At 40.2% G+C, this 12,557-nt stretch overlaps 1 protein-coding gene across 1 annotated transcript in view; it reads left to right on the top strand.

The window, feature by feature from the left end:
* Window positions 1-6,174: 6,174 nt before the first annotated feature.
* The window catches only part of TMEM41B (transmembrane protein 41B), a 30,708-nt gene continuing 24,325 nt past the window's right edge, over window positions 6,175-12,557 (top strand). Inside the window, exon 1 of the mRNA XM_061202975.1 lies at window positions 6,175-6,482. Within this exon, the coding sequence (XP_061058958.1) occupies window positions 6,362-6,482 (121 nt within the window). The 5' untranslated portion in view covers window positions 6,175-6,361. The remainder of the gene's footprint in view (window positions 6,483-12,557) is intronic.

The following is a 12,557-nucleotide window of genomic DNA, read 5'->3' as shown; positions in this document are numbered from 1 at the left end:
GGCAGAAGACCATGTAATCATGAGACTCATTTGTTTCCCTTCTCTCAAGGATCATAGTCCTTGACTGACTATTGTTCAGCATCTAAAAACAGTTGTTTCAGATATTTTGCCTAGTTTTCTAGTTCTTTGCAGTGGGAAGGCTGGTCTGGTACCAATTACTTTGTCATGGCTAGATAGGGAAATCTCAAATTGGCTTTAGGTTTTACATTATATTTTAAGAGGCTTTTCCAGTGGTTTCTCTTGGGGAGGGTGAATAGTGACTTGGAAGGAAGTATTGGGTATTCTGGGTGTTGGTACTGTTCTGCCTCTTGACTTGGAGATACCCCTCTTGAGTCTGTGAATATTCAGCAAGCTGCAAACTTAAATTATGTCCATATTTCTTTATGTAAAATATATTTTAATGTCTTCCTTATTCCAATATTAATTTTAGATTCTTAAAAAAGCTTTTCAACTTTTATTAGATAAATATTTGCTATGCTTGCACAAAGCCTAGACCTCCAGGGCCTGTGAGTCAAGATTAAAAGCAGAAAAGCACTGTGTTTGCTCTAGAGATTAGGAGGGGGGAGAAAAAGTGAGGTGCTGACAATAAGAGGGAAGAACAAAAATGTCTAGAAGAATTTATTAACTGTCTCTCTGTTTCTCTTCAAACAATTCAATAATCTCTACATTGTTCATTATTGTTTTGTGGAGTAGATTTTCCTTTGGGTGTGTGATGGGTGCTAAATTCTGTTTTAAGTTTGCACAGGGATAAAATCAGAGGCTTTCTTATAGGTTATACTAAGAAAGGTCTTTTTGCTCAAGATAATAAAAACATTTTTTCTATCTTATCTTTCTGTACTTTCATAGTTCTTATTATTAAATTTAAAGCTTTAATATCATCTGATAATTAATTTTGTATATAGTATATGATAGATATCTGATTTTAAAAATTGGTTAGACAATTATCCTAGTACCATTTATTAAATAATCTATCTTTTTTTCTTCTGATTTAAAATGCCTCCTTTGAGTCATCTGGGACCCACCAGCATGCACTGAATCGATCTGGTTGTGCCTTACACACACACACACACAGAGGCATAATGATTGATTTTTTAGAATGAGTTCCTCTAGGATTGCCCTTTTTTTCTCTAAATTAGTTTTTTCTTTAAATTTAACCTTCAGTTTTGAGTCACTTAGTTGGCTGTTGCATCAAATGATTCTTTGGTTTTACAGGTTGTCTCCCAGTGATGCCAGATGGGATCAGCACAGCCCCAGGTGCTAGTTGCTAATGCCTATAAAATAACTCCCCCCACAAAGGAGAATCATTTAAGAGTTCTTTGGACTTCATCTTCAAAAGTAGCCAAAGAATTCAAGTGACAGGTTATCCCAGAAAATCTTTTGCAGTTAGTGAAATTAGGGTATAACTAAGAACATTCAGAATACCACACACACAGTTTAGGTATTCTTGGTATAGTGGTGGGACAGCAGTGATTATAGAATGGAAGTAATTAACATGTACATGTTCTGTTGGGGGAGACTAAAGGGAAACAGGTGTTCAGCCTAGAAAAACATTTCTCAGTGGATTTCCTATGAAGTCAATGTGTCTTGGGTTTAACTTTGAAACAAATTAAAAAGTCTTTAAATTGAAAAAAAAATAAAATGCCTCCTTTATCATGTACTAATCCCTATGATTATGTGGGCCTACTTGATCTCATTTGTTTACCTACATTTTTCCTGACCCAGTACATCCCTGTTTTAATTACTTTATAATATTTTTTATATTTCCTGATACAGGTCTACCCCCCTCAGCCTTCTTTTTTCATTTGTGCATTTAACTATCTAGTGATCATATGCATTTGGAGAGCTTTCATGTATCTCAAAGGCATTCACTGTACAAAAACATATTGAGAAAGGCACCATGCAGAATCACCAAAGGGGCTTATAGTCTGGTGGCAGATAATAAGTAGACAATTAGGGGACTTCCCTGGTGGTCCAGTGGTTAAGACTCCATGCTTCCAATGCAGGGGGCACAGGTACAATCCTTAGCCAGGGAACTAAGATCCCACATGCCGTGTGGTGTGCCCCTCCCCCCCAACAAAGTAAACAATTAAATATAATTAGATAATTACTAAAATAGAGTCAATCCAGGGGAGGAAGTGCCTGTCATGATTGGTAGGTATCTTTAGGACAACTCTTCTAAGATAAGCAGTAATTGATCATAGAGAAACACTGGGGAGAAGACATTTAAGGCAGAGGGACAACTATTGCAAAGGCACAGTAGCACAAATGAGTATGGCATGTTCAGGGTACTATATGTGGTTCGGAATGGTTCCTTTTATTCATTTGTTTATTCACATTAGATTCAGAGTCAGCTAGACCATTTGAGCTTGTGTCAGACCATGAAGGGCTTCAAGATTGTCTCTCAGAGACCACTCTAGTGGTAATATGGAAAATTGCTTAGAGGTGAGTGAGAAGAGAGGTCATGAGATCTGAATGAGGAAGGTAAGGAAGAGGAGATGGAGATCTGACTAGACCCAGTGTTTGGATGTGGTGTGAAAGACAAGAGGAATTCATTCATTCATCATTCATTCAACAAGTTGAATTTAATGAATGTTAAATGAGAGTTCTTAGGTTTCTGGCTCAAGCAAAAGGGGAACTGATGGTGCCATCTCCCAAGACTGTGAATACAGGAAGTGTTTAAAGTTTGGAAGGATAAAGTTGATTTCAGATTTGGATATTCTGAGTTTGAGGTGCTTGTGGTACACCCTGGTATAAATGTCTAATAAGTGTTATGTGTATAGTTCGGGTGTTTGAAATAAAAATTTGTTATCTATGTATGTGTAAGTGGTTATTGAAGTCATGGCCAAGATTGCCTAGAAAAAGTTTGTAGACTGAGAAGAGAGTGGATATCTAGGGGAGATGCCAGCTTTTAAGGGAAAGGAAAAAGAAGTTTCCTCCAAAAGAGTTTACTAAGTAGTCAGAGAATTGTCATGGAAACCATGAAGGAGGGAGCAGTTAATGTATTAAGCAATGGAGAGAGGTAGCAAATGACTAAAAACTGAATCCAATGAAAAGAAGCTCACTGGTGACTATAAGGAGAGGAGTTTCAGGTGAGAAAAGATGATAGAAGTCAGGAAGCAAGGAAGTATAGATAGACAGTATCCAAAACAAAATTCAGCATCTTTCCCTCCAATGTGACTCCTCTTCTTGTAATCTTAGGCACAAATATTCCCCTCAGCCTCCTAAACCAGAAATTCCCTAAACACCTAATCCCTTCACTCTCACTTAATATCCTTGTCTAATTAGGGCATTACTCCCCTAGATTCAACTTCCTTAGGTAACGTTTCTAATATTCCAGAAGGATAAATCCCAAATATCATGATTATCTATGGATGGTGTTATTAGAGATGATTTTTATATTTTTCTGTTTGCTTTTTCAGTTTTTTTCTGGAATAACTAGTATGTACTTACTCATGTAACTAAATAAAAGTTTTAAAATAATTTTTCTCACATTATCTCATATCTGACATCATCTTTGTTTCCAGTCCACTGCCCTGGGTCTAGCTGGGATTATTACAATAACTTCTTAGCTTCTCTTTCTGCTGCTAGTGTGGCACTCCTCTAATTCTGTCACTGGGCAGTAAGGATAAGCTTTGTAAATACAAATCTTAATACATCTCTCTCCAGTTAAAAGTTCTTCAATGGTTTCAGATATCTTTCAGGATTAAGTTCAAACTTCTAGCACTTTGTGATAATGCCCTTGTCTTATCTCACTTTTTTCCATTCTCCTATTCTTTGCTTAAAGCTCCTTTTCAAAGATAAGCAGTGGTTAAGAATGTGCCTGCCAATGCAGGGGACACAGGTTCGATCCCTGGTCCGGGAAGATCCCACATGTCGCGGAGCAACTAGGCCCCTGCACCACAACTACTGAGCCTGTGCTCTGGAGCCCGCGAGCCACAACTACTGAGCCCGTGTGCCACAACTACTGAAGTGTGCGCGCCTACAGCCTGTGCTCTGCAACAAGAGAAGCCACTGCAATGAGAAGCCTGTGCACTGCAACGATGAGTAGCCCCTGCTCGCTGCAACTAGAGAAAGCCCGTGCACAGCAACGAAGACTCCATGCAGCCAAAAATAAATAAATAATAATAATAAAAACAAAGATAAGTAGTAGCTTCTAGCATTCACAAAAGCTGTTTTCTCCTCCTTTCCTTTGTTAATTCCCTCTCATCCTTTAAATCCGTTTAATAATCATTTTTCTTAGGAGACCTTCACTGCAGCTCCATTCTAATTTAGACACTCCTCTCTTCTGCTATTGCAATCAATACACCTCTCAGTGTCATCACACTGTATTAATGAGCTTGTTCATCTTTTCCTAATTTGTTGGCTATTTAATTTTTCTTCTATGAATTTATTATTCATATTTTGTCCACTTTTCTGTTGAGTTGTGCTTTTCTTATTGATTTGTAGTTAATTCTTATTTACGTGACAAATATTTTTTCTCAGTCTGTTCCTAGAGTTTATTTTTTGGTGCTTAAAATTTTTTTTTTAGTAAAATATGTCAAGGGTTTAAGTTAATAGTTTTGCATCTTGCTCAAGAAGACCTCTATTCCAAAGATATAAATTTACTTGCTTATGTATTCCTTCTAATATTTTTGTTGTGTATTTTATAGTTATCTCTTGGAATTTGTTTCTGAATAAGCATCATCCGCATTATTAGTCTCTGAGTAATTTTTTTTTTTTGCTTCATTGGGTCTTCGTTGCTGCACGCGGGCTTTCTCTAGTTGCAGCGAGCGGGGACTACTCTTCATTGTGGTGCGTGGGCTTGTCATTGCAGTGGCTTCTCTTGTTGCGGAGCACAGGCTCTAGGCGTGTGGGCTTCAGTAGTTGTGGCACATGGGCTCAGTAGTTGTGGCTCGCAGGCTTAGCTGCTCCGTGGCATGTGGGATCTTCCCAGACCGGGGCTCAAACCCGTGTCCCTTGCCTTGGCAGGCGGACTCTTAACCACTGCGCCACCAGGGAAGCCCCTCTTCGTAATTTTTTATGGTTGAAAATCTATTCAACATATTTATTGAATGCCCTCTTAGGTGTTGGCAGTGTCATCTGCTGGGGGATACAATGGTGGACAAAAAGACAAGACCCCTTACCTTAATGGAGCTTACATTCTAGAGGTGGAGGCAGACAATAAACAAGTAAACAAATAATCCAAATAATTATCGCTTTTAATAACGACCATGAAGGAATTAAATGGGAAGCTACCTCTTAGAGTGGTCACTGAAGGTCTTAATATAAGTAGGCAGAGGATGTGTACATAAAACAGTTCCACTGAATGGTTCTCCCATCATTTACCTAACCATTCTTTGGTGTTGGGTTTTTAGATTGCTTCCCCATTTACTATTATACTAAGAAATAATCCCGTTCGGAATAACTCCCTCTGCATGTTTATTCCCACAGAATAGCTTCTTAGAAATTTAATTACCGGATAGGAACAATCAGTATTTTTATACACATTGCCAAGTTACTTTCAAGAGGGAATTCCAATACATTCACCAGTGAGTAAGCTGAATACCGCTCTGAGAGGTAGGAGTGGAAAAAGTAACCGCCAAAAAAGGTACGTTTGGGCTCTGCGAAAGGAAAAGATAAATGCGCTGACCTGGATTTACAAAGGAGGGGTGGCAGGGCGATGACGTGGGAAAGCATTTGCTTGGGAACGAGAAAACTGGATTCTAAACCGATTTCTGCCACCCTGTGACCTTCACAGATTACGGGCTCCTTGAGCCTTAGTTTCCTGAAACTCGGTGGGTTCGGCTCAGGCTTTATGTTTTCCAACATCTTCAGACCAAGCATTGTCTAGCCCCTCCAGATTCGAGACAGATTCTGGAATTGGTAGAGAAGGGAGTCGGCTGAATCAGCATCCGCCGCGAAACTCCAACTAATCACTCCCGGGCACTTCCGGTCGCCAGGACAAAGGCATTACAGTCTCTGAGACCGCACTTCCGGATAATTAAAGCTGCGCGTTGGATGCCTGCGTCTGTGAGTCACACCCGCTGACTCCGGTGCCGTGACTGCGCATGCTCTACGCAATCATGCAGCGGGGCGGGGCAGCAAGTGCGGCGGGCGGGGACCCTGACTTGTCTCGCGGTTACTGGGCGGGCGCGAGCGCGCGAGCCTCGGGGGCGGGGCGGGGCGGAGCCTAGTCCGAGTAGGCGCTGCGGGTCCCGGCTCAGCGTCACTGTGCTAGCGGGCCTGAGGTCGTGTCAGGTGAGGTCGTCGTCCCGGAAGTATCTGTGGCTGTGGACCCTGGGTGTTGTAAGGAGCCTGCCGCGTAGTTGTTGTTAAGGGGCCGCGGCATCACCCCGCTTCCTCCACCTTCCCTGCAGCAGCCATGACGAAAGGCAGAGTTGTCGAAAGGTCGCAAACGGGGGCACTCCATACGACCCCTCCGGGGGACAAGGCAGCGGGGCCGCGGGGTCCCTCGGCGCCAGGCAGCGGAGACCACCTGAAGGGTGAGTAGACCTGGGAACCAGAGCTGGGGCTGGCCCAGAGGCGGGAGTGTGCCGGGAGGGGCTTCGGAGGAGAAAAGACCCCAGCGGCTCCAGGGGATTTGCGGGTGGAAAGGGGGCCTGTTGGCATCTAGGGGCGGGAGCAGAGAGAGTGGGGGACCTAGGCTACGGCCTACCACAAGGCCGGACACCTAGTGGGTTCGTAAATGCTTTTTTAGTTGAATTCAGTTAGAAGAAGGAATGACACTGGCTGGTTGACGCTCAGGGAGATTGTAAGGTTGATAATATTGAAGTTAGGCAGAACTGGAAGGAACGTTAGCATTCGTTGCTTTATTTTTACAGATGAGGAAACTGAGGTCCAGAGTGGATATATAACTTGCACAAAGTCAGAAAGCCAGATAAGTAAAGTATTGGCTAAAAGCAAGGATTTAACTACGTCCAGGCGCCGCTTCGAGGTGGCAAGAACACTTGGGTTTGCGTCCCTGCTCTACCACTTAAGACTTTGGACTTGTTATCCTTCAAAACCTCAGTATCTGAACTGTACAGTGGGGATGGTGATAATATTAATAATAGTAATATCTACTTAAGATTGGTGCGTGGATTAAACAAAATAATTCACATAAAGGATTTAGTGTAATGTTTGGCTTATATGCAGTGAAGGCTGAATAAATGTTAGCAATTACTATTATAGCTAAGATCTCTTATTCTCAAGCTTTTTTTCCACTACGCCATCCTAGCATTTCTCAGGGCCTCAAATATTATTTTAAGAAAAAAAGTGTACCCAGAAACTAAATACTTTGATTTCATCTGGGCGTAGAGTTTTCATTGCTTTTCAGCAGTTGAAGTTATTTAACCTCCTTAAATGCTTTCAAAGCCCATAAACTTGGAGAGATCCTAACAAATGCCCATTAAGTTGTCTGCAGCTTACTCACACTGATGTGTTCCACCACCAGTGATGGGTAAAGAGAGGATCTTTTAATAGTGTCTAGCGACATTGTAACTATAGTCATCAATAAAGTATTATACACTTTAAAAATATATTTATATATGGAGATAATATGTTTAACATTCAGCTGAAATTTTTTTTTTTTTTTTTTTTTTTTGGCCATGCCGGGTGGCTCTTAGTTCCCTGACCAGGGATCGAACCCGGGTCCTGGTAGTGAAAGTGCCGAGTCCTTAACCACCGTACCGCCAGGGAATTCCCATCAGCTGAAATTTTTTGAATCAAATTTAAAACATATGAAAAATTTAGAAAACGTCTTGCAGAAAATGGTATTTTATTTTCAAATAATTTAAAATGTCTCCAGTCTAATTTGGGTCTTTCGGCTTTATATATTTGGATATTTTTACACCTTATAGACAATAGAGCCAAATAACTTCAAAAACCAGAAATGAAGTGTTGTCAAAGTATAAATCCACTCTAAATGACAGTAACCTTGTTTTGATGATGCTGCAACTGAGAATGACAGTAATCTAAGGGCTTCCTGAAGAAGTATTTTCCAGATAGGAAAATACTTAGGAAGTATTTTCTATGGTGTCCAGATAGGACATCCCTAAAGATTGTCATTTGGTTTGGGATAGCAGTCAGTTATTTTATTATTATTATTATTAATTTTTTAACCTTAAGCTGTTCAGAAAATAAGACCTTGAAACTGCCAGGGTGCTTTTACAATTGTTTATTGTATTTTAACATTTGAACAACACATTCAACAAAGTTATTTTTGTGATGCTGTCAAATGACTTCTGTGGACTACAAATCTATAGGAAGACAGAGGGAAGAGATGTGAAGGCACGCCTTCATAGAGAAGTAGGGTTTGGATTAGTAGAGAGAACAGAAAAGGATTCTGGGTGGGGGAAACATTAGGCTTGAAGGTTAGTTAGTGTGAACCTTTTGTGTGTGTCTATAAAGAGATAAACTTGTCAGTAGTAGAGGATTTCTTTTTTTTTTAATTTTTATTTATTCATAAATGGAAAGGTTTTAGAGAAAAAAAATTTTTATTAACTTGAGAAATACATCGTAATAGAGTGTTTCTATAAATTCCATGTATTTGTATTTTTAAATAAATTTGTATTTTTATTAACTGATACATCTACATAATTTTGACAAATAGTTGTCATTGTGTGTATGCTTGAAATATTTTACACCTCACATGCAGTGTTTGGTACATTTAGTGGATTCCTTGCCTTGACTCTAGTCCAACGTCTGAGTCTTACCGAGGACCGCTGTGATGATTTTAGCAAGGCAATAACATGGAAAATCTAATGCTTGCATGATTAGAAAGGGTGAGAGACAAGAGATATTACTACTTGAGAGGCTCTTGACCTACTCTGTGTGCAAGGGTACTTGGACCAGGTGTTTTATTTTCTTTTGTTGTTTGCCCTGGCTGATCTTTTTACTCGCAAATATAGAATTCCCCCATTTTGATTTAAGAGAACTCCCAGGACCATGTTTTCCAACATATAGGTCATACCTTTGTGAGCAGTGTGAAATGAATTTGATGGGTAATCATGAGCCATTTAAAAAAATGGAAGAGAAAATAGAGTTCTTTGCATGTAGTAGGGGGTAAGTTTTCTTTGAATTTTATTTTTCAATTATATAGATTTTGTGTGTATCAGATCATGATATAAAATACACTGCTTATTGTGGAAAGCAGCCAAAAATGTTTGGGAAACACTGTCTTGAAGTTGGTTTTACTGCTCTTAGGAGACAGTATTGTTCAAAATTGGGTAATAAATCCCTCTCAGATGCCTGTTCTAGGTTCTGCCTTGCTAATGTGGTTCAACAAATATTCTTTGAGCATCTGCTATGAGCTAGGTACTGGCTTAGAGGAAGAAGAAGAAAGCTCTGATTACTGATAACTGGGAACTAAGACTAAAATTGGCAATTGGACATCAACCAAGGTATTAGTATGATGTGTTGATGTCAGTCTCAACCCAAATATTATATATCAGGATTCTTTTGCTTGTAATCAGTAGAAAACACAATGGAAAGCTTTGCTAAAAGGAGGTTTATTGGTTCATATAACTAAAAAGTTGAGAGATTAAGTGGAATTCACTGGCTTCAGTCTGGGACCAGTGGCTCAGTGATAGCATCAGGATCAGATTTCTTTCATATCTTGTTTTGCTTACCTGATATCAGCTTTACCTTAAGGTTGTTTCCTCTTGAAGGTCCAGGTAAGCTAAATGCTTCCTTGATAATTTTGAGAATCTTTTTCTAAGTATTAGCAATACAAGTCTAGATATTAACTCTGATTAGATTGCCTCAGATCAAATGCTTATCCCTGAACCTATCACTGTTGTCAGAGGGTAAGAATAACCTAATTGGCTCAGCCTGATTCATGTTCAACACCTAAAAAAAGGGAGTAGAAATGAGGCTAAGTCAGTTTTCCCATAGACATGGATTTCTGTGATGGGTCACTCATGATTTTTCTCTACTTGTGCTCAACCATCTTGGTATAGGAATGAAGACAGTGAGCTTGAAACACTGATTTTGGGTTAGATTAGCTATAAGGAAAGAGTGAGGATTCTAATCAGAGGTGCTGCTGGATACACCATGGAGTCCAGGCTGGGCATAGAAGGAAGAGAAGTGAGGAGCCCAACAGAGGGAGAAATTGGAGGTGTTAAGCTCATGAAAGAATAAAGATGATCAAGGAATGGCATGTTGGAATTTAAAATGTCCAAGATAGAGCAGTCTCAGGTGGTGTGAGAACTTAGTGTACCACTGGAAGTGGGTGGCTAAAGATGAATAGAAATGAAAGTCTAAGAATTTTGAGGCTGGGTGAATCATCTAAATAGATGTATCTTTTAGGATTATGAAAGGTTTGCTTGAAGCTTGGCTTAGTCTTCGCTGAATAGGGGAAGTGCCTGAAAGTGGTTGATGATAGTGAGTGAGGCTGTGTGGGTTGAATGGTAGCAGAGATGCAGGGCATAAACGTCAGAGAATGAGCTTTTATACAAGATAGGTAGTGCTGTTTCTTCTGCTGCCTGCAAACATGCTTTCTCTGTGTGTGTGTGTGTGTGTTTTTTTTTTTAAAGGAACCATTTTGAGATATGTCAGAGCACACGGTTCTTTTTTTTTTTTTTTTTTAATTTTATTCCTTTATGGCTGTGTTGGGTCTTCGTTTCTGTGCGAGAGCTTTCTCTAGTTGTGGCAAGTGGGGGCCACTCCTCATAGCGGTGCGCGTGCCTCTCACTATCGCGGCCTCTCTTGTTGCGGAGCACAGGCTCCAGACGCGCAGGCTCAGTAGTTGTGGCTCACGGGCCTAGTTGCTCCCCGGCATGTGGGATCTTCCCAGACCAGGGCTCGAACCCGTGTCCCCTGCATTGGCAGGCAGATTCTCAACCACTGCACCACCAGGGAAGCCCTCTGTGTGTTTTTTTAATGGTTAATTCTTTATATTTTATAAAAAAGTTATTTTAGCTGTTTAAATTTATACTTGATGATGCTACCATTTTTAATTATTAATACATAATTTTAAAAATTTTAAGTTCTTGAAATAAAATTTACTTCTAAAAATGTTACAATAGATTCTTGTAACCATAAAAAACTTGTTAGAGGGAATTCCCTGGTGGTCCAGTGGTTAAAAATCTGCCTTCCAATGCAAGGGAAGTGAGTTCAGTCCCTGGTCGGGGAGCTAAGATCCCACATGCCATGGGGCAACTAAGCCCGTGTGCTGCAACTACTGAGCCTGGGCACTGTGGAGCCTGTGCAGTGCAACTACTGAGCCCATGTGCTCTGGAGCCCGCACGCCACAACTAGAGAGAAGCCCACGTGCTGCAACTAGAGAAGTTCGCGTGCCACACAAGATCCCACGTGCTACAACAAAGAGCCTACGTGCCGCAACTAAGACCCCATGCAGCCAAATAAATTTTAAAAAAAAGAACTCTGAAAAACTTGTTAGAGTTCCTGTAAACTGTGTCCTCAGGGGAGATGGGTCTTTTGCTTCCTCCATGTTAGGATTCTGTAGGTCTAGAACTAGTGGACTAGATGACCAGTAACAGTGATTCCTAAAATCTTGTAGATATAAAGATTTTGCTTTTCAAAAAGTATTGATATGAAAGTTATAAGAGAAATAGAGAGCTACTACAGGGGCATTATGGTTAAGTTTTGATTTTTCAGGATAGATATATGCATAGTAGAAGTTAGAGAAGAGTTGCTTGTTAGTGGGAAGAATTGAAGATATTCAGTGAATGGAGATGAGATAATTCTGAGAGCAAGATCTGCAAGGAAGTGTGTTGGCATTTGATGCAAAGATAAGGGGAAAGAGGGAAGGGGAGATAATTTTGTGAACAGATCTTGAGGTAGAGATTGGGAAGCTCTCTAAAGTGTGGAGACAGCCTCATTGGTTGAGGATAGGGGGAAGTAGAATTAAAGGCTTGAAGAGACTTGGAATAGCCCTTTTGGAGGGTACTGTAAAAGGATTATAGTTTGCCAGTGATAACCTTAATTGACGATAGAAAAGCAGGAAGCATATGAACTTGTAAGCCAAGAGAGCACAATGATCTTTCTGTAGCCATACCTTTGGCCTGGGAGGAGGTTGGAAAACAGATAATGGGATAATTGAGAATGGGAATTAGTATGATGGAAGATTTGGAGGTTAATGAATGTATAAAGCACTGTTGTGGGTGGCTCTAAATGCTAAATAACATGTGTCTAACGCAACCAGAAGGAGGATGCACATTATAAATGTGTATGTTACACATTCAGATGTTGAATCATTAAAGCAAGGTTTATAACCTTTCTTTTTTTTTTTGGCTGCACCTTGTGACTTACAGGATCTTAGTTCCCTGACCAGGGATCGAACCTGGGCCCCCAGCAATGGAAGTGTGGAGTCTTAACCACTGAACAGCCAGGGAATTCCCAAGTTTATAACTTTTATCTCTGTTCAGAACTCAATGAATTACGTGCTAGCCTCTAGATTTATTAGAACTATATTCAAAAAGAATTGTGGAATCATAATAGGGAACACTCCCTGTTTCCAAGTTTGTGTGAAAGAATGGAGAGCTTCAAAATTGACTGTCACTTAGTTTTATTGCATTATTAGCTGTTTTCTTGTGTTTACGTTGTGCTGAGTACAA

The sequence above is a fragment of the Eubalaena glacialis genome, chromosome 10 (genome assembly GCF_028564815.1).
Source record: "Eubalaena glacialis isolate mEubGla1 chromosome 10, mEubGla1.1.hap2.+ XY, whole genome shotgun sequence".
NCBI classification, from domain to species: domain Eukaryota; kingdom Metazoa; phylum Chordata; class Mammalia; order Artiodactyla; family Balaenidae; genus Eubalaena; species Eubalaena glacialis.
This window is presented reverse-complemented; position numbering and strand designations above follow the sequence as displayed.